Source organism: Rhinatrema bivittatum, chromosome 1 (assembly GCF_901001135.1).
Source record: "Rhinatrema bivittatum chromosome 1, aRhiBiv1.1, whole genome shotgun sequence".
NCBI lineage: Eukaryota > Metazoa > Chordata > Amphibia > Gymnophiona > Rhinatrematidae > Rhinatrema > Rhinatrema bivittatum.
Window position 1 is genome coordinate 638708584 of NC_042615.1, and position 26400 is coordinate 638734983.

The 26400-nt window shown below is 39.1% G+C and overlaps 1 protein-coding gene across 16 annotated transcripts in view; it reads right to left on the minus strand.

Moving 5' to 3' along the window:
- Positions 1-26400, minus strand: part of PPIP5K2 (diphosphoinositol pentakisphosphate kinase 2) — a 620162-nt gene that overhangs the window by 41760 nt on the left and 552002 nt on the right. For 11 of the 16 annotated variants that reach the window (XM_029572559.1, XM_029572550.1, XM_029572541.1 and 8 more), the window contains 2 exons: positions 21142-21258; positions 20250-20312 (listed from right to left, as the gene is read on the minus strand). The exons of 2 other annotated variants lie outside the window; for them this stretch is intronic. In XM_029572559.1, coding sequence (XP_029428419.1) covers positions 20250-20312; positions 21142-21258 — 180 coding nt within the window. Of the gene's footprint in view, positions 1-9344; positions 9362-20249; positions 21259-26400 lie in introns of those variants that run through there. 3 more of the 16 variants (XM_029572566.1, XM_029572594.1, XR_003852104.1) reach the window with 2 other exon arrangements.

A 26400-nucleotide genomic window follows, 5' to 3' on the forward strand; every position in this document is an offset into this window, starting at 1 on the left:
TGATACGCCTTTCAAACATCTTGTCGTGTCATGGATCCATCTCCTTTCACGTCTTCCACATTTGAATAGCCTCCTCCTCTTTATCTAGATTTCCCTTATGAGTCTGATAAAACTTTTTATTTAATACAGATTTCCTATTGTACGTGTCTTAACATAGTTGTCCATCAATCATCGGGGGGTATCAAGTGCCACTATCTGCAAATACAACCATGTCTATATTCTTTTCCTCATCGATGTACACACTAATGTCTTCAAAGCACTGCCCTATCAGGAGATGGATCCATGACACGACAAGATGTTTGAAAGGCGTATCAAGATGAAGAGGAGGAGTTTATTCAAATGCGGTCTCTTAAGGGACATTAAGACGTGAAAGGAGATTCATCTATGACACGATAATATGCTTGGAACGCGCATTAAGATTAAGAGGAGGAGTTTATTTTGAGAGAACCGACGTGAAAGGAGACCCACTTTGATGACGCGATCAGGAGGAGGAATGTATTCAGATGTAAACAACGTGACAGGAAACTCAATTGATTTCGCGATAATAGATCTAAGTATTGAATCACGATGTAAAGGAGGTAGCGTATCCAAATTTGTGATTGGATGCGTCGGCGCATTCAATTTGTAGTTGCAGTTTGACAATACAGCAGGCGCGTTTGAAAGTAACAATCCGGACGTGATAGAAGACCGGGGTGGCCGCCTGAATAGCTGACGCTGCTGACGTCAGAATCGGACGTGAAAGAGGACTACACTTTCCGGTAAGTGAGACTTCCGGATTGAGGGTATAAAACAATCACTGGAGGTGGTTGCCATTCCAAGAGCAGACGCAGCCAAATGGGGCTGCCGTGGAAATAAAAAGAAGAAGCAACACCAATGAATTAGAGAAGGCTTCCTGACAACGCTTTTAAAAGGAAATTTCGAAGGACACCTCCTGAAGCAGGACGATTACTTCCGAAAAACAGCTGTGTCGGGTGAACTACCAGGATTGAGTAGATGAGTATTCGTGTCCCCTTTTCTTGTACTTGCGGAGAATGTGTGACAATTGATTGATTTTATAATAATACAAAAAAATTTTCAACAAAAACGGACATTTGATAAAATTTAAATTAAAGCAAGGTGACCCTGTACAATAGTAGAGTCTGTTGCACAATACAGACCCTCGAAGTAAGGGGCCTACATATATTTGGTTTGCACAAATTTTTGAGGTGTTTAAAATATACTTGTGGTACCATTGATTTTGATACTGTTCTACTATGCCCATGAAGGTCTCCTCTACATACCTTTTTCTGCCTCAGCTCCTCTGGTCTGGCACTCTGGTCTACAGAATTCAGATATCTTCGTAAGAGCTAGCAGCTCTTTGCATCCAGTGCACATCTCCAACCTCCCACCAACAGCTAGATAATCATACATGTATAAAAAACTGGAGAGCCCCCAACCTAAAGTATGCACAACAGATGAACAGAAAATATAAAAGTACAGGACAAAAAATGAGTAAAATCAAGAGTACAACAATCTTCTTTGCCTCCAACTGAAAAACAGGATTTGAAGGCAATGTTCTAAAATGGTTCTCCCTTTCTTACCAACAGATCCTTCCAAGTAAAACTTAATAATCACCTTTCTGACACTTTCCAATGCACTACTGGTGCTCCGCAGGGATCCTCACTTTCAGCAACTTTATTTAATATCTACTTGCTCCCCCCTTTGCAAATTGTTAACTAACTTTGGATTGAATTTCTTTCTATATGCAAATGACCTGCAATTCCTCATACCTTTTACAAACTCTTTTCAGAAAACAACCTCACTTTTTTCTGAGTATATGACCACTATTAAAGAAAACCTCTCTCAACTGAAATTTTCAATGAACCCCCCGACCCAAAAAAAAGAACTAATCTGGCTAAGCAAAAGCCGATCTATAACTATTCCACCCAACATCTAGGAAACTACCTTCTCTCCCCCACAACTCAAGTAAGAGATCTTGTCGTACAAATTGATGAAAATTTATCCATGAAACCTCACATAAGCAAATTAATTAAATCTGGTTTCTCTAAACTTTGAATACTAAGCCGCCTAAAACCCCTACTGACATTATTAGACTTTAGAACTGTATTACAATCACTTATATTCTCTAACCTGGACTACTGCAACTCCCTACTCCTAGGACTTCCAACCAATCACCTCAAACCTCTCCAACTTCTTCAAAATGCAGTGGCTAGACTCCTCACTGGAAAAAGAAAATGTGATCACATCACCCCAACTCTGTTTGCTTTACATTGGCTACCTATATAATCCAGAATAATACACAAAGTCCTAACAATAATTCACAACAATTTGGATACCAACGATGAACTACTTGGAATAAATTTCAATCCTTGCACTCCTGCACGCTCACTTTGATCCCTCGACAAAGGATTACTCAAAATCCCTACCATAAAAAACTACCACCTAAAACATACAAGAGACAGAGGTATATCAATTGCTGGCCCCACTCTCTGGAACTCATTACCAGAAAATCTTCGAACATCTACTGACACCAAGAAATTCAAGCAAGAACTAAAAACCTGGCTTTTCAACAATGCCTTCTCTATTTCTATTTAATATAGCTTCCCCTTAATCCTTCGATACATATCCTATTGTTATCCAGTCTATATGGCTTTTTAAACTTTATTTCTATTCTTTTTCTGTTTGTTATACATTATGGGCCGGATTTTCAAAGCTTTATGCGCGTAGAGTGGCTTACGCACGCCGGGCCTATTTTAGAAAGGCTCAGGGACACGCATAAAGCCCCGGGTCGCGTCTAAGTCCCGGGGCTTTACTAAAGGGGTGGTCCGGCACAGCGAACATTTGCTGCTGTATTGGAGGATCGCGTGCCGGCAGGGTGCTGGTGCGTGCAACCTGCTTCAGCCTCCAGGCATGAGCAAAAGGTATTAAAATAATTTGGGGGGGGTTAGGGTAGGGCTAGGGGAGGAAGGTTAGGGGAAGTGGTGGGAAGGTTAGGTTAGGGGGAAGGGAACAGGGGAAGCCTGCTGGCATCAGCGCACACAAGGTGCACTCCCTTGCGTGCGCAGACACCCGATTTTATAACAAGCACGCGCCTGCATACGCATGTTTGTTTATTTATTTATTTATTTAAATGCTTTTATATACCGATGTTCATGTACTAGTACATATCGTGTCGGTTTACATAGAACCAAAGTTGGAAACTACATCAAACAAGTGGGTACAAATAACAAGGCTAACTTCGTAAGAACTTATAGATAAAGCAGTTGGAAATTACATCAAACACGAGGGTACAAATAACAAGAACTTATAGATAAAGCAGCGAACAGCTTAAGAATTAATACAAGTAACAATAAAACTTGGATTTACTTAATGAACATGGGAGTATCATAACGTGCATCTACCTGGTGAGTTTATGAGACTAAATTATAAGATTAAATGGTTACCGCATCAGACATCTGGTATATTGGAGTATGAAATGCATGAATTAAGTCTTGAGGGAGAGACTTAAGTGAAGGCCTTTGTGAAAAGCCAAGTTTTGAGCTTTTATAAAATAGTTATAAAATTTTATAAAATGTTATAAAATCGGGCGTACGTGTGCGCGCCAGGTAGCGCATGCACATGTATGCCCGCGCGGTCTTATAATCTACCCCTATACTTTGAACTTTCAGGAGTGAAACTTGTGATATGTTTTACTTTTATGTTTGTCCTGTACATGTAATGCTTTGTGTTTGTCTGTTGTGTGCATTTGAGATATAAGATTACTTAGGATTCTCACTGATGCATGCAATTTGCCAAAATATGGCAATGTTGGATGTTTGTTAGTATCTCTGACATTTATTTACTATTTAATATCTAGATTAAAATCTTTATTCATTTTCATTTAAAACTATTCTATTTATTACCGTTTACATTTATGTTTTTCAGTTTTGGCCTCATACAGGGGTAAATTTTAAAAGAAGCGTGTGCGGCCTACATGTGCGCGCGCTACCTGGCCAATTTTATAACATGCGTGCGCAGATGTTATAAAATCCGGGGTCAGCATGCGCAAGGGGGTGCACAATTGTGCCCTTGCATGCACCGAGCTGCCTTCTCACGTTCCCTCCCCCCTAACCTTTCCCCCTCCTAGCCCTACTCTAACCCCCCATTGTCCTTTATATTACCTTTTGTGCCTGCCTCTGGGCAGGCGCAAGTTGCACGCGCCAGCAGGCTGCTGGCACGCGATCCTTAGACAGAGCGGCAATGGCTGCTCTGTCGGAGGTCTCTGGCCCCGCCCCCTAAACGCCCCACCCCGGACTGCCCTTTTGTAAAGTCCTGGGACTTACACGTGTCTCGGGGCTTTACGCACATTGTAGCGCCTTTTTAAAATAGGCCCGGCGTGCTTAACCTTTTAAAAATCCGGCCCATAGTTTTCACTCCGGTGTGGTTGGCTAGCTTCTCCTTTGTGTTTTTTTTCTTATATGGAGGTGATCCATTGGGATTATATACACCGTTGAAGTGATAAAACCAAAAATCCTCAGCATGATCCATACCAATGTTTGCTGCGGAAGGTCATGAGAGCCTTTTCTAGAAAGGCATGTTAGTTGGACTGTATAGGTCTGGTAAGCTGCTGTATGGGATTCTTCATAGCATTCTGATAGTTCCTTCTACCAAAATGATCCAAGGTCTAACCATTAACCTTATAGGGCATTGACGTATGTTTTCTAGAATTCTTGGGGCATTTTAGTGTACAATCATCACATACTAGCTTTGCAGTTGACAATAGTCAAATCCTTTAGCCACCTGGTCATGATATTTAGTGTCAATTATCTTACATACTGGGAGAATAGAATGTAAGATTTCACATTTTCTTCTGTATTTCCTTGTAGAGGGTGTGATCAGACACTGCTACAGACTTCTGGGGCATCTCGGTACTTGGAAGAGGCTGAATACTGGTGCCCTAGGCTCTTTCTTGACCTGCAACAATAGGAACAGACTTGCCCATGGTCTGAACAAAACCTGAAAAGGAGATGTTTTCCTATGGCGATATACTCTTATCTATGTATAAAATGTGTCTGAGGGAAATTCAGGCAAGAATTCCTCTTTGAAACATATCAACTCTGAGTCAAAAGAACTCATATGTATGCTCATAGCCTATGCAGACTTGAGATTACTTCTGATAATATGCCAATGGGCCTCAGAGATGGCTGTCAGATGTGCCAATGGTATACCACTAGAGTTGGCCAAGGCATCAGAGCTGATACTCAAATGTCTGGCAAAAGTTTAGTTCTGGACTCCATTCAACTATATTTTGACTCATACACAGAACCTCAACACTCAAAGCTTGATGGACTGAAGACACTCAGCTGTACAGGGGAGAGAGCAGTAGTATATGAGTTGCTTGATGCTTTGAGTGGAGTCAAACTGGTCAGTGCATTCTGTGTGGCCCTCTTCTCGAGCTGAGCAACTGCATCTGCTACTTGCTTCTGAAGTTCCCCCTCCTCAAAAACTGTTGATCTGAAGGATCAATGGCACTCAACAGGAGGACTGACTTTCTCAGGTTTGTTTCTTGAGATGACCTAAAAACTTGAAGCAGAACCTTGTGGGAATATTACAGTGAGTGTGCCACACAGAACTTCCCTCTATGTATTTTGGGGTGGGAAAAAACCTTCTAGCATCCCTCTGCTATTGGAGAATGTGAAGGAGATCAGCATCAATCCTTGTCTTTAATGGACACACATCAGTTTCTTCTCAGAGTCCATTGCTTGATGGGAGCCAGGAGAATGAGATCTGTCTTTTTCTATTGGGTCTACCATTAAGCTATCAACTCCTTTGGTAATAAAGCCTATCTTGGCATTCAGAATCTGAGCCTTTAAGCAGGCAGCAATGGCATGGCTCTATATTCCTTCTGCTTCTTCAGTACTTTCCATACAGGTTCTTTGAAACTTTTTTTTTTTAATTCCTCAAGATGAGATGGACTCATTTTTTGGATCATGATGGTCCTTGACAACATCCTAGAGTAGATGCTGTAGAAGAATACATTAAAATGCTCACCAACATGATTGTAGTGAATTTTATGTTGATCAGCAATGGACATTGTCTGCTTGCATTTCAGACAAAACTTGAAGCTACTGGTCGTTCTGCCCAATCAGCAAAAATTGATAACAAAAATCAAAGCAGCAGAAATGTTCACATAGACAGATGGCTCAAGGAGAAAAAGAGGTTCTACTACTGGGAGGGCCTGTCAAATTGCTGCGAATTGGTCTCCTGATGTAAAAAAAAATGAAACAAGGCTTTAAATATCAACAAACCCAATAGAAAAAGAAAAATACACTAAGCTGCCCAATGTATATGCAGGAAAGCTAGACCAGAAAATCCCAACAAAAAATGCTGTGATGAGCAGAACAGACGTGCTCTGGAAAAACAACTGTCAATCCCAATGGAAAGAGGCACACAGGCATGCTGCATTGTCATGGAATTACGACATAGACCAGAATGGTCTTCAAGTCTTCACTGGATAGCTCTGAAAAACATGTGCCAATGCTGGATGATACCATTCCAATCTGTATGATAAAGTCAACTGCTTGTATTTAAAGAAATACTGCTATGAACCAATGTTCACTTAATGGCTCTTAATAAAAACCTGTGGTCAACAGCATTTTAAAAAAATAGTTTTTTATATCCTAAGTTTATATAATAGAGAATCTTGAAAAGATCTGTTTTCCCAAAAACAAGATCCTCATCAGTAAAAGGTCCATTATTTACAGTCAACAACCCATTTTACACCACAACTCATTTCTCTTTTGTCAAAGTCATATGGATACCATTGATACACAAGGCACTACACAACATAGTTCCTCTCAACTTAACGTTTCAAATTCAGCTACACACCTCCATGAAACAGACGCGAAGTGCGTATCAGAACAGACTAATCACCCAACCGGCTAAATCCTCCCTGAGGAAACGCGCGCTTTCCACAGCGGGCCCTTCACTATGGAACTCGCTACCTCCAGACCTCCGCCTTGAACCTGACCACGCTACATTCAAAAAGAAACTTAAGACTTGGTTGTTTAAACAAGCATTCCCAGAAAGCTAAAAGCAGGAAGAAAGTCATGTTTCAGACTATTCGCTCTCTCCCCATCCCACAGCATATAACTTCACAAAGAGACCAGTTGAAATAATCGGGTCATTTATTTATCTTATACCTTTATAATCATATATATTATATTCAATCATGTTAGAACCTTATAACCACACTATTTATTTATTAGGTATTATTTATTAACTGTCAGCAATATATACTAATTCGTTAATTTAATTAATATGTTCAATGTTTATGTTCAATGTCCAATGTTCAATGTTAATTAATATGTTCAATGTTCAATGTAAACCGCTAAATGAAGCGATAGTTCTTGTTTCTTGTAAACCGGGGTGATATGTATTTTATACAGGAACCTCCGGTATATAAACCCTATAAATAAATAAATAAATAAAGGATAAATCATTTTACTCCATTTGAAAGTCATTTTTTGCAAGCCTACTATATTACACTAGTATTGATGTAGCCTAAAGATTACAACACTCATATGATTTCTGTCATTGTATATAGTATTTGCTTAATAAAGTTCATAATCTCTCTCCCTGGTCTATCAGAATGCCGGAACTGATGTACTAGAAGTGCAAGCACCATACTCAAGGATTATTAAAAATTGCAGTAAAACAAAACCATTACCACTCTTTACTTGTTCATCTAAAATTATGCTGGTGTCCAGGTAATGCACATTGCTCAACACAAGTTACATGTCTATGAAGACAAATGGAGCAAAAATCAAAGTACTTCAGTGCCACCGAGTCGCACACAAATGTCCCTTTCACAAATTTATTTTGGACATTATATTGAAACATTTAAGGTACCTGTAGAAAAATGATTTTAGATGGTTCAGTTAAATTGTGGACATCCTCCTTGCTTCTTTTTACTTCATTCATAAAGAGATACTGTTTAGTTTCTATAATTTAACTACTCCTACCATAATCTAAATAAACTAGGATGCTGCTGTTCTAATTCTTTCAGAATTTCATGCAGGCATTACAGTGGTACATGCAAAATATAAATACAGCAAAAGAAGCTGAAGAGTAATGTCAAAATTTTATAAAACAAAGACGGTTTGGCCACAATGAAAGGCACGCAACTTCTATTCCAAGAACGTGAAAATAAATAACATTAATTGGGATAAAAAATGAGAATTGGGAATAAGTAGAAACAAGAAAGCAAAAGAGCCAAGAGCTAATACTGCTGCTTAATTTATGGCACATTTTAAAACCATACTTGGTAAACAAAATATCAGTTTTAGCTCATCACAGAATGTATGTGCTTGCATGTACACTAATGTGAGTGTCACAAAAATGAATTTACTGAAACAAGATATTTTCATGCTTTTAACCTCCAATATTTAGTATATTCTCTCTTTAGTAAATTGAACGTAATTATAAGTATAGGATAATTCAATTTAGGAATTGCTTTATCTATAAGCCTGACCCAAATTAGCAGTTCTTGGGTTAAAAACAAGATCCAAATGAATAGAGCAAGAAGAAATAATGACTGATGCAGTTCAAAATCACTCAAAAGTGCTCCACTTCCAATATAACTAATATTACATTTTGTGCATCAATTTTAAAAGTGCAAAAGAAACACACCAACACAGCCATATGGATAACTTCTTTAATGTGACAGCAGCTTAGCTTCATGGTGTAAGCACTAAAATAAAATGTGTTTGGCATTAAGTCTAAAAATAAAACAGATGAAATACATGCATGAAAGCGAAAACCCTTTCCTTTTAATTAAACAAGTTTGATAAAAATATTCAAGTACTGTAGATTAAAAATTGTATTAAAATGCCCCATTCTTGGAATACATATCATTAGATATGACCCATTCATTCCATGAATCTGTTTAGTTTGGTGGTTCCCAAACTGTCAAAATGGACAAAGGTGGTATCCAAGACACAGCAAAATGATGGTTAATTGATCAAAATAAAAAATGTAAAATGGCAACACAAGACAGTAAGAGTTTCACACTTTGACTGAAACTTTGAAAGTGATTTGGTGGTGGACCTTCATATTGGCATAGTTTTGTATGTAGGCTCTGAATGGAAAAATTTGAGAACCACTGACTCAAATTATGTGGTATCTATGAACTCAGAATGCCTTTAATTGTACTTGTAGTAGAAAATACGCTTTTCATGTGTGAAATATTGAAAGGGTTAACGCATCAATTTAATAAGCCATCCTACTATTTATATACTTAAAATCAGTTATTAAGACATACCACAATAACCTAGACACTCCACAGAGGTAATGGACCAGCACCTATATAGGTGTGGATGGTCTGCATTGAGGCCCAGAAAAGAAGGTAAAATAATGTTAGAAGATATGACTGTCCTGCTCCTTGAACTAGAGATGGAAGAGAATCTGTGAAATAGGCTGCAAATTGCAACGACATTATATTAAGCTATAAAAAGAATAATGTAAAATGAGGAAATCTGTAAAAGAATAAAATCAATTAATACAAACAATTTGGGTAACCCTTAATCAAGAGCATACTTTGCAGATGTGTATTGTAAAATGTTTGTGAAATATGTGCAAAAAATGTGTGACTGATATCTAAATGTGCTTCAGATACATGTTTGTTTGTAATATTAGGTTACTAGATTTGTTTCAACTGAAAAAATCTCACATCTAGAGATCATAGGCTTAAATGTCATCAATTTTTTAAATCTGTGGTGAATGCTGAAAGCAAAGTTGCTTATCTGTAAACTGGTGTTCTCCATGGACAACAGGATAACACCATGTCAGCATCAAGACTCAGATGGTGCCCTCTGTAGATAGTAAGCTTTTTGGCTCTTCTGAGCATATGTGATAGACTACACTTGTTTAATGGTGCTGTGAAACTCCCTCAGTCATATAGAAGAGTTTAAGATGAAAAAAAGGTTGGAATCCCAAGGGGAAGAGGGAGGGTGTATGTGAGATTTATCCTGCTGTCCATGAAGAACACTAGTTACAGCTAAGCAACTTTGCTTTCTCCATGGAAAAGCAGAAAATTCAGTTCCTAATGTGGGGATTCACAAGCTAAGGGTTACCTTGAAGTCTTCTTTTCTCATTTCTCCTCAAGACAACAGACTAAAAACTGGGCAATTGCAGGAAGGAGTTTTTTTTTGTTGGTAAGTTAACTCTTAAAAAGACTACTTACAAATGATTGACCAAACTTGCTGTCCTAGTGGAAGCTAGTGCCTAGGCAGTAATGAGAGGTAAAAGTATGTATTGATCTCCAAGTGGTGGTTTTTCATATCTTTACAATGGATGTTGATCTAAGGTGAACTGTGGAAACTGTTAGTTTTCACACTGTGGGCTTTTACTTGCCTTGTAATAAAGTCTGCTTTACCATAGCAAATTGATATGAACTCAGATATCCAATTTGCAATTGTATGCTTTGTGACAAGTAACCCAGGTCTATTGGAGACATAAGAAATGAAGAGCTGGGCAGATTTACTACAGTCCTTGGATCTATGTAAATAGAGAGCTCTTTTACAGTTCCAAGATATGATTGGTTACCTCAGCACAATGTGACTGAGGTCTAGGAAAAAAAAAGACTGGTAGAGTGATGGATTGATTTAAATTAATAACCAATGCTACGTTTGGAAGAAAATTTGATGTGCACACAAAACTATTCTATTATAAAAAACTGTGCGTATGGTGGGCAAGTCACTAATGCCTGGAGTTCAGTGACACTTTTGGAAAACATGTCTGCTACTATAACTACTACCTTCAAGAATATTTCAGATGATAGTATGAACGAAGGGAGATCTAATGGACTGGGTGATTACACTGATATCCCAAGTTTTCATAGGAGACATTACATGGAATAAGCCTTCACAAAATGAAACACCAAAGAACAGAAGATATTTGTTTTCTTTGTTCTTGATTGCTATAAGTTGGTATTACGCTAAGATGAATTCTGATGGAATCTGTCTTTAGTCCTGATTTCGTGAGATGGAAAAGCTAATCTGATGATTTTGATACTGAAAATGAGAAGGGGCACAAATCCATGACTGTACACTTAACAGAGAACTTCTTCAATTTAAAAGTGTAAAAGTTTCTGGTAGACTGTTTTCTGGATACTAAAAGTATCTGACACATTGTCAGAATAGTCAAAAGTAGAGACTATCGCTTCCGCTATATTTAAGCTGTCAGTGTTAGTGGAGCAGTGGACCCTGGGTTAGAGAAATCAGCATTGGAAGAGGATTCAGATGAATTGGCTCTTGCGCAGAATTGCAGGAGGGGAAAACCATACTTGTCTGGACTAGATGGGAACTATTACAATTATTGTACCCCATCCTTTTCTGCTTCACTGTTTTTGGAATTGGGATGGGGAAGGATAAGCATATAGAAGGCCTGACTGAAGTAAATTGGAAATATGTCCAAAGCTAGGCTGTGCTGGAACAGCTTTCTAGAACAAAATGTTATAGCCTGTTATTGGTTTTAGTAGGAAATGGATCAATAGCTGGAATACCTCAACAGTGAAATATGACTTTTGTTTTTCAGCTATCCATGGACCATTCATGAAGGTCAATAATTCAGCTGAATTTGTCTAATATATTCTCTGTACATGCGAGATGAGTGGCTCAGACAATTAAGGAATGAATTATTACCTACTTCCAGATCTTGATAACTTCTACGCAAATAGCCTGGTTTTAAAAAGCATTTACATGCGTAAAACCGTTTTTTACGCATGTAAATGCACTTTACTCGAGTAAGTGGGCTTTTCAAAATTGCTACAATAGTATTTTACATTTACTTGTGCAATGTCTTTGAAAATTACTTCTTCAGAGTAGGAACTAATCCCTCTTTGCTGCTGATGTAAAATATTGCTATTTGATTATCTATTTCAATCAGAATAATTTTGTTGGACAAGTGCTGGAATGCAGCTTTAGCAAACATTATCACACACAGTTCTAGCAAACTGATGGAGGATCATCTCTCTTGAAGAGAACAAAATGCTGGCTTCAAGTGTGTGACCCTCAACCTTGAAGCAAAGCATCAGTTGTTAAACCAATCTCATATGGTGGGATCTGAAAGAATGAGCTAGCTGTAAGATTTGTTTTGGAAGTCATCACAGCAGAGATTTGAGTTCCTTGGTTACTTGTATGCGGTTAAGACTGAGCCCATTGTGAACTTAAAACGAACCTGGCCAAGGGTAGAATACCAACAGTTGAAGTCATGTAACCTAGCCTTTTGAGAAACTCAAGCTGTGGTTATGTGGCTTTTGATATGGTGTTTGAGGAGATGAGATTAGTCATTCTGTTCATAAGAAGAAATTTGTGGCTTCCTGTAAATTGAACAGGGCTCCAGTTAACTCCATCAGTAAAGATGGGGTTAGATTGGATTTTGGCAGTTGATGGAGCCTTGATATTTTAGAAACTAATTACTGCGTTAAACGTCTTTAATGCTAGAAACTGATTAGCTCTTGATAAAGCAGTTATCAAGATAAGAAACAAAGATGGTAACTTTCAAACTGGCGCGCAGGTGCACATTGGCATGAATGCATCGACCTGCTCCCAGGGACGCGGTCATTTTATAACTTGCGTGTATATATGTACACAGGTTATAAAATAGTCAGGCTGTGCGCATGTGTGCCTAATTTTAAGTGGGCATGTGCATGGGTGCGCAAATCCTGCTTTTACTATATAAATCAAGGGATTTTAAAAGGGCATGTGCTCACGCCATTGCCAGTTTACTGGTTCATCTAGTAAACAGCTAGGTCCTACAACCCCCCCTTGTTTTGATAGCCTACATTCCCCTCCTGTTACAGAAGACCCTTTAAACCCTTCAGAAATAGCTTGATCCTTTTATTTTATAACTTACACATCATCCATAGCAGAAGTAAAGTTAAGCAGCAGGGGATCTCGGCACATGCTGGGGTGCATAAGTATTTACACACACATCTCTTGGCCAAATCTCGGAATACCCACACCCTGCCAAGAACACATCACACCCCTTTTTGAAAACTTTTGAGATGTGTGCACAGTGAGATTTACATGCATATCTGGGCACTTTTTAAAAAAACAATTGGCGTGCCCGAGCCTGATTTATTTGCGCATCCCCTAATTGATGCATACGCCGGACTTTGAAAATTCACCTTTACATGAATACTGTGTTCTGAGATGTGCTGGGACTATCATTAGGCATTTCATGACATGGCAAAAGACAGCACCCTTTACTAAAGGTGCAAAGATTCCACTATGAATCTGAGGAAATGCCTGAGTTCCAGATGTATCATTATATGGGTATAGACATCTAAGACCTAGAGAACAGAGTCAATCCCCTTTATCTATCAGCATAAGGTTTTGGGCAATGCTACTATTGTGAATTTCTCTTTGTGATGAAAATTTGTTGAGAACTCTGCAGTCCAAGATGGGATGAAGGCCTTCACTTTTCTTTGGAATTAGAAGTATTTATGTATAAAAGCCAGGTTGGTTGGGTGATCTGGTTTGTCGACTATGTGGTCCTGTGTACATGCACAGTAGTATGTCACATAGAATATAGTGCTGTGTAACCAGTCAGTGGCATATACTGATGTTGCTATTGAGGAGCCAAGGTCTCACCTGTAAAGGAGATTGCACTAGACAAAATCTGGCTGCATGTCTGGCAGGGAGGTGGACCACTGTGCTCAACCTGTCCTACAAACCCCCATTCCAAAAACCCCATTCCATAATGAAAGCACTCTGTGGGACCCCAATTCTTTATACATCATAGACACACACACACACACACACACACACCCATGCTCACATCCAACCTTCTCACAAGCATACTTATTACCAACTCATGCACACACAAACCCATTGCAGAACCATCTGTTCACAACCCCCAGCCCACCCTCAAACATGAACCATAAATGCAGCCCCAGCTAAGTCCCAAGTGGAGATGTATAAAGAATTGGAGGACCCACAGAGTGCCTTCATTAGGGGAGAGGGCTTTTGTAGGCAGGGAGAGAACAGTGTGTGGCATACTGAGTTTACACCCTGACATCTAGGTTACCTGTCATTTAATAAAGGGTTCTCTCTCTAGCTTGGAATAAAAACCATATACTTTTTCCTGAACTGGGCATATTCGATGGCCCGTGCTTCGAGATGAGACTTTCTTCTTCAAAACAATTTGGTCTTGAGTTTGAAGAAAGGTCTCTGGGAGACATAAGAGGTTGAGAAAATGTATCCTGTAACAGTCTGAAAATTCAAAGGACCCACAAATCTGTTATTTGGTTTCAACCTGCTATAGAGGGTTAGCTACCCTCCCGATGAATCCTAGGTCTGCCCTGAGATTAGTCTACTAACACTGACTGTATGATTAAGTCTGGTTTCTTAGGTGTATAGTTCCTCAGTCTTGACTTCTGCAATTGATGTGGGTGAGATGTACCTTCCGAGGTGATCAGAATTGAATCTTTTGGCAGATGCATAGAGCTTCCAAGTGGATGGTGAAGGATCTGCCACTGCAGTGGATATTATCTATAGTGTGGAGCAGAGGTCCTTGAGATCCAGAGTCTCCTTTACCTTATTGCCAAAAATGTTTTCTCCGTGCAGGGGGCATTATTGAGCCCATCATATACATCCTCTCTCAGACCTAAGGCCCTAAGTCAAGCTATTCTTTGGGTCCCTATGGAGAGGATTGATATTCTGGTTGCTGTATTAAAATTGTCCAAAGTTGTTCTTACAAGATGCATACCACATTCATTTCCTGCAGAAATACTTTAGTAATTCCTCTCACCTACCAGGACATAATCGAAGAATACTTAAAAGTTCTCCCTATGCAGATAAGCTGGTATGCAGATATGCAAGTGGGCAACATAGTATTTTGAAGTTTCCTGGCAAAGCGATCCAAAGTTTGAGGGTCCTTATCAGGTGGAATCAATGAATGGGATTTTGATTTTTTAGATTTCTTCAGAGCAGACTCTACCACAACAGAATGGTGCACTAATTGAGCCTTTTTAAAACCAGAAGATTATATCTTATTAATTTTAGCTTGATATTTCACTATATTGTTAGAGCCTCAAACGTTATTATAAAGGCTAGAAAAAAATTAATATAAAAAAATACAAACTACAAACAGCTAACATAAAACAAATCTAAGAACATCTCATATTCACTGTATTTAGTGAAGGAGGTCCTCAACCATAACCCAGTAAGACTTTCTTTAAGCTTCATGAGGACATCCCCTAAATACTTGTTCAAAGACCCAAATCTTTAATTTCCTTCTAAAGGAGAAGTAATGGGGGATATAGATTAAAGTCGACAGGACTGGGGCACAACAAAATATTTTATATCTACTTTCTTACTCACAAGGTGGTGTGCTGAGCAGATTTTGCCAGCTTTTCATTTAAAGGTCTTTTAGAGCTTGGTGTACTGGAATTGCCATTGTTTCCTTAGAAACATTTAAGTATTTCAGAACTTTCAACACAGGATCTCTAGACTGTCTCCTCATATAATTCAAAGGAGATTGCTCACGACATCTTTTTAATTAAAAAAAAAAAAATTAAACCTTCTGGTGGTGAAGTGTCTGATGGAAGACCAGGCAAGATACCTGTCAGAATTCAATCCCATGGAGTCATATGCCAACTTCCAGGAATGGATGAATTCTGAAACTCAACGAGTTGAGAGGAAAGATGGAAAGATCTCTGAGATATATTTCTTGACTGGGGCCAATTTCAGAAAGAAAAGTATCTCCCATAGAATACAGGATAAATGTCTGCTAGGATAAGTTTCCTTTTCCTGGGATGACAAGACAAGTTCTAGCTATATTGAAAAAGCAAAATATCTCAAAATCCGCATCCACCAAAAATCCTTAAACAAGATTTTTATATTTTTATCTTTTTGTTTTTTATATTAAATCTTCTTTAATTTATTGTAAAAGATAAATATTCATAAGGGGGTAGATTTTATAAAAGTATGCCCGCGCGTACTTTTGTTCGCGCACCAGGCGCAAACAAAAGTAGGCCGGATTTTAATAGATACACGCATAGCCGCGCGTATCCTTTAAAATCCGGGGTCGGCGCGTGCAAGGCTGCCCAAAATCGGCATGTGTTAAGCCTTATTGAAACTAGCAGTTTGTCAATGAAACAATATCGTTTTCTAAACATTGCAGTGGCGACCTGTTCTCATTTTTGAAACTTGAATTTCTGAACTTTTTGATAAAAGCATTTATAACATTTAAAACTTTTTTGATATAAGCATTTAAAATAAGCGGGTGGACGGTGGTTCGTTTATGATTAAAATTAAAGATTTGGATAACCTGGATGGTACCTTGTCATATTTTTATCTTTATCTTATCTTATGCTTATCTTTAGCCTGGAATCCATCGGGCTAGCTGGAAAAACCCTTAACTGGTTCTCCTCTTTCCTTAAAAACAGATCTTTCAAAGTCTCCTTCAACAGCTTTTCATCTGAGGCTATCCCCCTGGAAACTGGAGTTCCTCAAGGGTCAGCTTTATCACCCATTCTCTTTAATATTTACCTTCTTCCTTTATGCCATCTTCTAACAAACCTCAACATCATTTTCTACATGTATGCTGATGACATACAACTTCTCATTCCCATTACTTCGTCTTTAGAAGAAACAATGTCAAAAGCAGCCTCACACCTTGAAGCAATACAAAAGCTACTAAACAATCTAAAATTATGCATAAATATGAACAAAACAGAATGTATACTAATTTCAAGAAAAAACTCTAGTATAACATCCACTACACCCTTCCAATTTGACAACATGCAAATTCAACTCAAAGACAATGTTAAAGACCTTGGTTTTTGGCTAGATAACGAGCTAAATTTTAAAAAACATATCTCATCAAAAACAAGAGAAGGCTTCTACAAAATTCAAATACTCAAACACCTTAAACCGCTGCTTCACCCCCTGGATTTCAGAACCGTTCTTCAAACCCTCATATTCTCCAGTTTGGACTACTGCAACTCCCTTCTAATAGGCCTTCCTTACTCAACCTTAAGACCACTGCAGTTACTCCAAAATGCAGCTGCCAGAGTTCTGACTGGCAAAAGAAAATCCGACCATATATCCCCAGTACTCTACAACCTACAATGGCTACCAATTAAAAAAAGAATAGAGTATAAAGTCCTCACTATCCTACACAAGACAATTCACAAAGCTGACTTCACTGCCCTGGACAATATTATAAATCTACATAAATCATCACGTACCACAAGATCAACATATAAAATTCAGCTGGATGTCCCCTCACTACCACAAGCCAAGCTATCCTCCACTAGAAATAGAGCCATCTCTATCGTCGGCCCAAAATTATGGAACTCACTACCTCAACACCTCAATTCGCAAGTAAACTCTAAATCTTTTAAAAAAGAACTCAAAAATTGGCTACTCTCACAGTCATACAATGACTGCTCACCCATTGACAGCAGAACTTAAACCTTTTATCATATCCACTTCTCATTCCTTTTCTTGCTGCAACCCCCTCCTTCTAACTTGCCCCAATTCGCAGAAACCTTTTTCTCAATTACGATATCAACTGTCTACTTCAAGATATACATACATTCATATCTAATGTTCATTGTATTTATTGAATTTTATTAAGTTATTGTTTTTTTGATTCAATCTCTGTCATACTGTTATGAATTTAAATGTAACTGGTTGTTATTATGTAAACCGGAGTGAAGGCAATGTCAGCTATACCTCGGTATATAAACAAATGCTAAATAAAAAAAAAAAAAATATATTTATTAAACGACTACCTTACACCTTATGAATATTTATCTTTTACAATAAATTAAAGAAGATTTAATATAAAAAACAAAAAGATAAAAAATCTTGTTATTTAAGGATTTTTGAAGGATGTGGGTTTTGAGATATTTTGTATTACCTCCATCGGTGGATTTTGGTGATTTGGGTATATTGAAAAAACAGCAGCAGGCATCAAACCTGTTGGAGGTTGGCTAGATATATGGCAATAAGATCCTGAAGCATACTGCTCAGATCCTTCTTAGAGATTAGTGATTGGTTGTCTAGATCCAGTAATGGGTGATAGAATACCATCCTGTTACCAAAGGAGACATCAGCCTCAAGTTGATGGGAGAGAAGTTATGAGGCAAAATAGATGTCATTGATGACAACACTAATGGGTCAACAGTAATGTCGAAGGAATTTGCATTGATACACTCAGCAATATCATCTAGGTGGTAGCCGACATCAATGCAATCAGCATCGTAACGGATACACTAGGCAAAGAGAAGGAATCTTATCTGACCTTCAGGGAGGGAAAACCTCCTCCATGTTGATAGATTCCACTGGATTGCTAAGATGCAAAAGCTTTGATGTGTGAGCATGATGCTCAATAACAGATCTCACTCAACCCTGCCTCCTTATGCAGAGGCATATATGGAGAGTAGATGTGCTTGAATACCAGCTTATCCTACCTCAGACTTGACTATAGTGGAGGAGATGGCTGCCTTCAACATTGAAGGTATTAATGTCAATGTTTTCAAGTCTAATAACTTTGATGCCAAGGTTTTTGAACACTTAGATTTTGACAATGATGTGGAGATTGGTACCAGGATGGTCTGAAAGATGTCCTGAAGCTTGACTCTTCCAAGTTTCATGACCCTAGGAGACATTTTAGCACACATTATAAAATTTTGATATCATGTTGAATCATTTGTGATTGTGAGTAATACAATTTTTTTTTTATTACATTCAAGACACTGCTTGAACCCTGTGGCTTTTTTCTTAGCCATGGTGCAGAAGATGGTGACAGTTAAATTAAATGAAAAAAATTTGAAAACAAAAAAATGGCAGTTCCCTTTTTCAAAAAGGCCCAAAAAAGTGCAGTTTGTAAGAAATAAACCCATATTTCTGAAGGAGCCTTGTGATCAAACATGAAGAGCATGAGAAAACCCATCTAACTAGTTCTATAGAAGACAACTGAGGGAGCCTCTCAGCACCAGTGAGCATATGCACTCCCTTACACATCCACAGAACAGCCTAGAAACCTACCAGTTCCAGCTAGAGCACCATCCAATCCTCGATTCTGTTAATGACAAAATCCTAATATGTAGTACTGACTTTCTTACTAATCCATGTAGAAAAAATGTACATACCTCTCTCTATCCTTGTTTATAAATAGCCTAAGCTGAACGTACAACTCACTGCTTGTGTTTCATATTTTATAATGAAACTAAAAGGAATGAGCATTTTCCTGGTTTAACTCCTTTTACATATATCATGGGAAGAAAACTGTGATGCTAGTGCATGTATCAGAAATCCAGCATGAAGGAATAGGATATTTAATGAGATAATTCATGCAGAATTGTCAATTATAATTTGGGTAAATATTTGTTCTATCATTTGTTTGTATCATTTTAACTGACAGAATTTGTTAAAATAAGTGTGTAATAAATATTTTAAAATAAAAAAAATTAGTTAATATTCCCAATAGTAATGAGAGCAACAAATTCATTTTTTCTCTTCATTGATAATTTATCTGAACAAGACCATAGGTACCCGAGACTTCCATAAGTGAAATTCTTTGCTCACCATGAATTCTAGTATTTTTATTTTTATTTTTTTATAGGTGAGAATGAGTAGTTTTTTTTTTCCAATAAAAATGTCTGTCTAGTTACAAGTCTACCGTATACACTTAACATATTTTCTGTTTTTTTTTTTCTAAAGCAGTATACTTCAGCAGAAATGGAATCTAAGAAAAAAACAAACCATCCAGCGATATGGAGGTTGATGAAGACATTTATTCACAATGCTCAACAAAAGGGAAAGAAAAGGACATATGCTAAAATATAGTATATTAAAAACAAAACTTTGTAAAAGTACAGTTTATGACAACATGAGTCAGTGGGAAGGGAAGAAATAGTCTGAAGCACAACTAAACAAGAAACTCATGTTTATGCTTAGTAGCACTTCCATTTTCTGACTAAATTACTGAATGGGTGAAGTTATAAAGGGGCTGCAGTAATGAACAATTTTGGAATAGGCAGCATATAAGAGCAATAAAAAATAAATAATGTAATTCAATTATTTATCAACTGCATCTAAGTATTCTAAACGCTTTTGGAACTGTGCTTGAGGGCAGGAGAGACAGAAGATCAGATGAGACGATACATTCCATGTTTCAAAACAAACACAAAAACAAAATAAATTAAAGGAATGAAGCAAGGGAGTATTGTTTAAAATAAAAGCAAAACATACCATTGGTTGGGTGTCGAGCAAATGAGATAGAAAATCTTTTAACAGCAGAGCTGCGTGTGGCGTCTGAGAAAGAGAAAAACAGGTACCTGAAATTCATAACTACCACCAAGAGGCAAAAATGAGGGAACAAGATGAGCAGGCAACTAGAATTCAGTTGCATGCAATGATGGGTGTGGTAAAGGGCAATATGTAGCTAGAATTGAGTAAAACTAGATTATTGAAAATGGTGAAGTAAGTAATGAGGTTTGTGAAAGAAGAAAATATGAGGTGGCAATGAATCTGGTATATATTATAGCCGATTAGAACTGAATTTTTTGGTGGGTATAGGTATAAATTAACTATTTTTTTTTCACAGTTATGATGGTTTGACCTAAGAGTTAAAAGGTACCAATATTTTAATCACATTTCCAAATCGGCTATAAAAAGGCATCCATTCCATCGCAGTATCATGGCTCATAACCAGGAAGCCTAGAAATCTCCTCCCACACCATTAGTTTTAAAAAGAAAAAAAGCTTTACATTTCCATTTAGTTATTTTAAATATTCCATGAACATAGTTCAGTTTAATGCCAACTGGCAATAGAAAAATGTTTAAATAATGTTTTAAAAAAAGTTAATTCTTTATGGTTTACTTTCACTAACTCAGGTATCTCAAACTAGTGCACATAACATGGCACTTTCAGCTAATACATCTAAAAACTTAATGTTATATATACTATGACATACATCATGGATGACAAGGCCGAGCATTACAAAACCAGTCAGTATGCCATAAATGGGATAAAGAAAAATCCTTGGTGATTCATTTGGGGAAAAAATTTCTAGGATTCTATGGAAATCCGGCCAATGAATTGGTCATGGTTTAATGTGTGCATATGAATGTGTGCACATACCATCTTTGCAGCCAGATGTCAGCTTTTTACGGTGAGCACGAGCATAATCCTGTAGGTTAGGAGCACTTGAAGAAGCCCCGAGCACCACAGTGCTAAACAGACCCGCACAGTGAGACCCTGATGAAAGTTAGAGAAAATACATACAGCAACCAGGTGTTCTTCCAACCATACTGGGGAAGCATGCAGCATGCAATCAAAAACAGCTCTTACCACACAGAAGGCAGATCCCTTGGGCAGATTCACAATATGCTTGTAATGCCACTATGATAGCTACTGCCTAGGTTATTTATCATGTTTTACATACACCTAGTGTACCTTCCTATCATCCATTCAAAGAGAAGAATAAAATTGAACAAGGGGCTTTTATTTCTTGTGTTCAGATCTGCTACAGAAAATTACTAATAAACTTAGAGGATGAAAATGTGAATGACAAGAATATGAGAGATTATTTCTGAAAACTATAATTTTATGGAAAGTATCAAAAGGTTCAAGAAACAAGCAGTCTGGACTGCCTACTTGCTTTATAATAATGCATTATAGAAATGACGACTAGAATTAGAATATCTTAGCAAGCACATTTATGATTTTATATTTGCATTCTTGAGCTATTTTGAAAAGATGGTATACAAAATTAAATAAAAATACAAAAGGGGCCACCAAAGTTCATCAAACCGAACAGAATCTCATCTTGTAGTACATTCTGATTCAATTAACTATTGCTGTCTTACATACGTAATGTCAAAGATTTGCCAACACTAATCATTCCTAGTAGTAATTAGACAATTATAACAAAACATATTAATTTACATATGCAATTTACATGCCACTAACATCATGGGGAAATACATAATAATCACAGTTTAGTGCTAATCAGATAATAGTCTGTTATCAGAGGATAATTATAAAAAAATTATGTGGCCTTAAAGTGGCAACTATGTACAAAGCACTGGGAAGCTTAATAAATGTATTATAACTGTTTTCTCAAATTTTAAGTACAAATATCAGCTGTAATTGAGAAGAACCATAATATTGGATGTCTAATTTTCATGCTATGCAGTACAGTATAAAGGTCAATATTACTGGACAACCATATCAGTTATTCAAAGTTTGAAACCACTCACTTGATAAAAGCACGTTTGTGTGAAACATGGGACACTGTTTGCTTTTCCTGTTGCTAAAATATTTAGTTTTTAATTTATGGACTAACATAATTCTTTTTAGCTCATTCTGTGTAGGCTTTTGGGGGGGGGCGGGGGAAGGGACTGCAATTATTTTTACCCTTGTATCACCTTTGCCTTTTCTTCTCTCCAGAGCAGAAGTTTGATATTCTGCAACCAGGTACTTACTTGCTTTAATTGTTTCAACCTAAAGATAGCATCCTAAAAGATACACACATATCCTGTGACCTGCTCTGTGGTGTGCAACTGGAATATGACAAATCACATTGCTCAGTAATACGATTATTTGATATATTTGTCTTTTGAGAAAGCACAATCACTTACCTGTCAATGGTGTTCTCTAAAGACAGTCACACTGATGTGATATGGCTAATGAGAAGACATATGGCTCATCAGAAGGCTATTTGGAATACTTATTTTTAAATGATTAGGTTATGTGATTGTGCTGGCATGAAAGAGCTCCACATTCTTGACAGCAACATAATATTAAAAGTGCAATTTTAGCTTGGCAGAATCAAAATGTTATTGAGATTTAAAAGTTCCTTTCAGGCTGGCAATCAAGATACTGTAAGTTAACTGCATACTCCAATGGAGAAAGAGAAGTTAAAAAGCTATTTTTCGTAAAACTTTAAACTTTTGTTTTTGCATTTGGTGCCCTCTTCTCCCCCTACCTCACACTGTAAAACCTTCCAGAAAGTGGCTGCAAGAGCACACAGGGATGTATTTGGAGTGCTGCTGGCAAAGGAAAAAAATTGCTTACCTATTAATTGCTGTTCCCTTTACGTACCCGGATCAGTCCAGACTGCTGGGTTTTGCCTCCCTTCCATCAGATTGAGACAGAGAAAAACTTGAAGGGCACCCCCTCTTAATCTGATGTGCCACTTGCGTCTCTTCAGTATTTCTCTGTCTCCAGCAGATGGAGGTGGTGCAGAACCTACGGTCTTGAACTAATCTTAAAGTTCAAAACAAAAACAAAAAATATAGAAAGTATAGTTGGCCAGTTTGAGGTCAGGATCAAGCAGGACAACAAGGGAAGATTTTCTACAGCTGAACTACTTGTCTATTTGTGGTGCTGGTCCTCCAAGGGGATAGGGCAGGTCCTGGTAGGACTATTCCCCCCTGGTTGTAGGTGTCTCTGGAGCTAGGGTTGGATACCCTGCCTGCTCCTCTGGTTCTAGTGAGGGGGCTGGGGTGATTACCAGTGGTCTGGTCCCTTCCACCCCCCACCGGCGCACAGACTCCAGAGCAGGAATCCCTCTGGGTGAGTGACTTTTACGAGGAAAAAAAAAAAGCAAAAAAAAGCAGTGCAGCCCTTTTCTTTCCACGAGTTCGATGGCGGTATTTTTTCTATTTCTGTTGTGCCTTCGGCTCACAGGCTCCTTCAGGGCTTCTCACTGCCGTTCCCACGTGCCCGCATGCTTTTCTTCAGAACATGCCGCGTTCGTCTCAGTGTGCAGCCTGCAGGGAGCCAGCTTCGTGGCACTCCCGAGCAAGCCTGTGTTCCCGGTGCCTCCCCAGCAGGGAGGGAACATTGAAGGCGGTGGACAGGTCTGCGGCTAAGTCCCGTGGTGCGGGCAATCAGCCGAAGAAGCAGGGGGATCAGGCTGACCCGTTCCTGCTGAGCGTGGGAACGACAGCCATTTTGGATTCTTTTGCTGCCATGTCTGCTTGAGTGGCAGAGGGTGGGGATCTCCCACCACAACTTGAGCCCCCAGGAATCTTTTCAAGATCAAGATTTTCCCAATGATGACCCCATTCTCCCGTTGGGTGTTTGCAGGGGCCAACCTGCTTTTTCTGCGGACTTTGTACTGCTGATGCACAAAGCCTATTTAGGGAGCAGGGTGAGACAGAAACTAGCAGATTGCCACAAGATCCGCAGGGTCTGCTAGGATTCGAAAGATCCACGGTCCCTCACCTCGTTTAGACCAAGGGGCCTCGGACTTGCGGGGGCACCCTGGCCCTAACTCCCTCCCTGGGATGGATCAGGACGAAGAACCTGAGAGAACAGTCTGGTCGAGGGCGATGACCCGAGGGTGGTTCGTTTATTTCAGAGAGATGAGCTTGATCCACTGATCCCGTATGTCCTGGACGAGTTGGGAATCATGCTCCCTCAGGATTTTCTGGGCCACGACATAGTGGATCCTGTTTTGGCCGGATTGCGTGGTCCAGCTAGGACTTTCCCTTTTCACCCTATGCTACAACAGCTTATTACCCGGGAGTGAGAAACTCCGGAGTCGGGACTGCGCGTGGGGCGAGCTATGGACAAGCTTTATCCGCTGCCTAAGGAGTCCCTGGAGATACTGAAGGTTCTTAAGGTGGATGCTTCGGTGTCTGCTGTGACCAAGAGGACAACTTTTCTGGTGGCAGGAGCAGCGGCCCTTAAGGATCTCCAGGACAGGAAGCTAGAGATCTACCTCAAAAGAATCTTTGAGGTGTCGGCACTCGGGGTAAGGGCTGCTGCCTATAGCAGTCTCATGCAGCGAGCAGGCCTGAGGTGGGTTCAGCAACTCCTCAGTTCTAGAGAACTTTCTCCTCAGGAGTCTCAGCAGGCGGAGTGCTTGGAGGCGGCAGTGGCGTATGGCACAAATGCCTTGTATGATCTTCTCCGTACCTCATCCAGTTGCGGCCCACAGGCTCTTATGGCTACATAACTGGTTGGCTGACGTTTCCTCTAAGTCTCAGCTGGGGGCGCTCCCCTTTAAGGGAAAATTCCTGTTTGGGGATGATTTGGAACAGCTGATAAGGTCTTTAGGGGAGAATAAGGTGCATAAGCTTCCAGAGGATAAGCCTAGAGGAACTATAAGTTTCCATCCTCCCCGTTCTTGACTTTGGGGTCAGAGGCATTTTCGTCAAAGCAGGGTACCTCCCCAGGGTCAATGGCAAACATCAGGGAGATCTCATTCCTGGTCCTACTCCTTTCGAGGGCATAGACCAGCCTGTGACGGAGTCAACCAAGGTTCTTCTGGACCCAAATCCTCTCAATGAGATAAGGCCGACCCATTCCTCTGTTCCGATTATCGGAGGACGGCTGTCCCTGTTTTACAAGGAATGGGTGAAAATAACATCAGACCAGTGGGTTCTAAACATTTTAGAACTCAGTTATGCATTAGAATTTGCTCGGCCTCCTCGGGACCTCTTTCTGATCTCTCCCTGTGGACCATCGGTAAATAATCAGATTGCTTCTCAAACCCTAATCAGGCTGCAAGACCTGGGGGTCCATAGTTCCAGTTCCCTCAGAGGAACACAGGACCGAGCATTACTCCATTTATTTTGTAGTGCCCAAGAAGGAGGGCACTTTCCGTCCAATTCTAGACCTCAAACAGGTGAACAGAGCTCTAAAAGTTCCACATTTTCGGATGGAAACTCTGCGCTCAGTTATTGCTGCGGAGCACAGGGGCGAGTTCTCTGCTTCCCTGGATCTTACAGCAGCATATCTGCACATCGGAATCCACAAAGATCATCAGAGATATCTCCAATTCATGACCCTTGGGAGGCATTTTCAGTTTCTGGCCCTACTGTTCGGATTGGCAACAGCCCCCCCGCACTTTCACCAAGGTAATGGTGGGTCATCAATCAGGCCAAGAGCCATCTGAATCCCTCACAGGTCCTGGACTTCTTGGGAGCGCGCTTCGACACCCGGCTTGGCAAAGTTTTTCTCATGGAAGAATGGATAACCAAGCTGACATCTCAAAGGAAGAATGGATAACCAAGCTGACATCTCAAAGAAAAAATAAATGGACGCTGAGACATTAAGGTTAAAGCACCATCCTTAAGTTTTTAACTTGTACACTCTATGGTAAAATTTCTTTTACCGGCCTATCTTCTTTCCAGCTTGTTGCAAGCTTCCAAGTTTCTCTCCCCCTGTTGATTGTAACTTTGACTTATTCCTACTTATTGTTATCTTTCATTTACGTGAATTTGTTACTCTTGTTTTTTCCCTTTGTTAAACTGTAAACCGATCCGATATGGTAATCTACTATGAAGGTCGGTATAAAAAACTGTTAAATAAATAAATAAATAAGTCAGTCATCTCTTGTCGCTGCCGGTTCCCAGGGCCTGGGATTTCTTGGAGGTTTTTGAT